At 31.8% G+C, this 3,749-nt stretch overlaps 1 protein-coding gene across 1 annotated transcript; it reads right to left on the bottom strand.

Moving 5' to 3' along the window:
* Positions 1-757: 757 nt before the first annotated feature.
* LOC133833091 (uncharacterized) lies at positions 758-2,577 on the bottom strand. The gene is made up of 5 exons (XM_062263350.1): positions 2,292-2,577; positions 2,114-2,147; positions 1,644-1,996; positions 1,157-1,511; positions 758-1,070 (listed from the first exon to the last, which is right to left on the bottom strand). Exons 1-5 carry the CDS (start codon positions 2,575-2,577, stop codon positions 758-760), a joined length of 1,341 nt encoding a protein of 446 aa, XP_062119334.1.
* Positions 2,578-3,749: the final 1,172 nt, after the last annotated feature.

The following is a 3,749-nucleotide window of genomic DNA, read 5'->3' as shown; positions in this document are numbered from 1 at the left end:
CCATCCTCTAGCTTTGATGGTATGTCCCAGATGTGCCGATGATTTACTTTCTGCACCACTTTCCAATCTTTATTTTTTTTAAGCTCGTCCAAATAAAAAACTGAACTTACTTGATTGGCAATAACAAATGGTTCATCTTCAAACCATTTTGAGCTGGTGTTTATACTAGTAAAATGATATTCAATGTACATTCTATTTTCACTTTCGTTGGTATTGTACCAAGAAGATTTTAACAATATAACTTTATTCCAATATAGGTAATGCACTTCCCAAACTTCATCGATGACACCGTAAAAATCACATATTTTTCCATCATATTCGGCTTCAACCTTAATACCATAGTTTTGAGTTAAACGTTTTTCATCTCGACTTTTTATATGGTATCGAACTCCATTAACAATACAACCAGCATATGTACAAACCAAATAATCTAGTTGCATTACAATTGCATACAAATCTTCTTGTGCTTCACCGGATGATGTTTCATTCATTTTTTTTTATCTATGATCATAATAACATATTGTAAATGTAAAATGAAGGCGCATAATAAATTTAAAATATTAAACAGAGATATTTTGAACTTACTTTATTTTCAAACCAAGTTGAAAATTCATTCTTTTACACTTGATCAATACCCAAAATTCATTTTGATTGTAAGAATAATCTATGTTCATTGTTTTCATAATAAGCACTTGAAAGATTAATTTTATGCTAAAACATAAATGTGTTAGAATTAGGAAAATAAAAAGCAATAAACTTACGTTAAGTATGGTTCTAACTCAGGATAATTATTTAAAATGTACCATTGTACTTGGTTTCTTTGATCTTGAGTCAATGTGATAGATGATTGTCTTCCAAATGGTCTTGTAGGCAAATTGAATATAGATGGGGTAGATTGTTTTCTAATTCCAAGGTGTCCAGGATTACGATCCGGAAGATTAAAGCGTGTTTCTATTCCACGAAGATACATTGAACAAAAATATAATGCCTCAGTAATAATGTATCCTTTAGCAATGGAACCTTCAGGTCGGGCTTTGTTCTTTACATATTTTTTCAATTGACTTAATTCCCTGAAAATTATTATGTTCTTAATAAATAGTAATAAAAATATTGTCTTCAATGATTATAAAATAATTTAAGTTGTAATTTATATTACCTTTCGATCGAATACATCCATCTCATTTGTACTGGACCGCCTAACTTAGCTTCTAATGGCAGGTGCACCGCAAGATGTATCAGCACATCGAAGAAAGCAGAAGGACAAATACTTTCTAATTTACATAGCGTGAACACAATGCCCTCTTCCAATTCAACTAAGTCTTTCACATATAATGTCCTCACACATAGCTTTTTGAAGAATAACGACAACTCAACAATTACATCCATCACTTTCTTTTTCAAATATGGCCTTTGTCCAATAGGTAACAACCTCGGTAATAAGATATGGCAATCATGACTTTTCAACCCAAATAATTTCCCATCCTTCATGTTAACATTTCGAGAAATATTTCCTACATATCCATCAGGAAATTTTACAGACTTTATAAATGTACAAAATTCTTGTCGTTCCTTCGCTGATAACGTATAACATGCTACTGGTTTCAACCAGTTATTCCCCTTCTTTTTCATGTGTAGCTACTTACGAATATTTAAGTCTTGTAAATCAAGTCTTGCATTTTCAGTATCTTTAGACTTCCCATCGATACTAAATATTGTACCAACCACACTATCACATATATTTTTCTCAATATGCATCACATCCAAGTTATGTCTTAGTTTTAATTTAGGCCAATATTCTAACTCCCAAAATATACTTTTTCGCTTCCAGTTCGTTTTGTTTTCATAACTTGCATCATTCATTTGTTGCTTATCGTCCTTAATGATCTTATCATTTTTACATGGCCTACATTTCCACACTCCTTTTAATTTATCTAAGATTTCATCTCCTGTTAAAATTATTGGAGGCAGACGTCTTTCAGTTGTACCATCATACTCTCTATCATTGCGTCATTCATGATTCAGACACAAATATCAACGATGACCCATAAAACATATTTTTCTTATTATTTGAAATGAAGATGTGTCATCCTGACAAACAGGACAAGCCTTATACCCTTGAGTGCTATACCCAGATACAATACCATATGCTGGAAAATCATTTATCGTCCACAATATTGCAGCACACATGGTAAAATATTCTTTATTGAGAATATCAAAAGTACGTACACCATTTTCCCATAGTTCCTTAAGCTCATCAATCAAAGGTTATAAATAGACATCTATGTCTTTACCTGGAGCACGACGTCCTAGAATTAGTAATGCCATCATTAAGAATTCTTGTTTCATACATCTCCATGGTGGCATGTTATATGGAATTAGCAACATTGGCCGCATGCTATACGAGTTTGATAAATCACCAAATGGATTGAACCCATCTGTTGCAAATCCTAACCTAACATTTCTAGATTCTTTTGCAAAATCAGGATATTGTCTATCAAAATTCTTCCAAACCTCTGCATCTGCTGGGTGTCTAAGTACACCTTCAGTATCAACACGTTCTTCCATATGCCACCTCATATCAGATGATGTATGGCGAGACAAAAAAAGTCGTTGCAAACGTGGAGTTATAGGAAAATATTGCATCTTTTTGTTCGGGATCTTCTTACCTTTAGTTCCTTGGAATTTTTATCGCTCATGACCACATATAGGACATATTTCAACATTTTTATTTTCTTTCCAGTATAAAGCACAATCAAACTCACATACATGAATAGTTTCATACCCTAAACCAAGATCACTCAACATTTTCTTAGCCTCATAATAAGACCGTGGAATCTTATTGTCTTTGGGAAATGCTTTCCAAAGTAAGTCAAGCAACAAGTCAAATGATTTGTTGGTCCAACCACACATAACTTTAATGTGCATTAAATTAACAATAAATGTTAAAAGTGAGAATGTTGTGCATCCAAAATACAACACTTTTTCTGCTTCAGCAAATAATTCAGGCAATGTATTCCTTTCATTGTTGTGGTCATTTGAATATCCAAGGTTCACAATATCATCATTCTGATGATATTGATTAGCTAAATTTACTAATGCTGGTATCATATCGTCACCGTCTTCATTATCACTATCACATGATATTTCATCTTCTTCACTATTTGTTTCTAGTTCCTCTCAGTCTTCATTTACTTCTGTGATATCTTCCCCATGATACTCCCACGTAACATATTTACTATAAAATCCCTTTACGAATATATGACGCTCAATTGTTTCCAAGTCATGGTAATACAAGTTCATACATGAAACACATGGACATCGAATTTTATTTTCACCATTTAAGTGAAGCGTTGATAATTTAATAAAACTCTTAAGTCCATCAAAATACTCTACTACGGATAATCTATTCTTTTGGAAAATCCAATTTTTATCCATCATTTCTCTATTATCTTTCGAACAGGTAGATGATGAATTATACTACATTGACAAAAACAAAACACTTAATTAGCCATTAAATTATAGTTATAGGGTATGATATGGTTATGGTACAAAAAAAACATGTATCCAATTTGAGTATAGGGTAGGATACGAGTATAAGTATTTCCTATCCTACTCGATTACATGCATATTTTTTTATAATTATTTTACATATATATATATATATATTTATAAATACATTTAATTTAAGTGTCAGATAGACACATATGTGGAAGTATTTGATTGGTACATGCCATTATTTTTAATGTTTT

This window comes from Humulus lupulus, chromosome 1, assembly GCF_963169125.1.
Source record: "Humulus lupulus chromosome 1, drHumLupu1.1, whole genome shotgun sequence".
NCBI classification, from domain to species: Eukaryota; Viridiplantae; Streptophyta; class Magnoliopsida; order Rosales; family Cannabaceae; genus Humulus; species Humulus lupulus.
The sequence above is the reverse complement of the archived record's forward strand: the minus strand, read 5'-3'. Positions and strand labels throughout refer to the sequence as shown.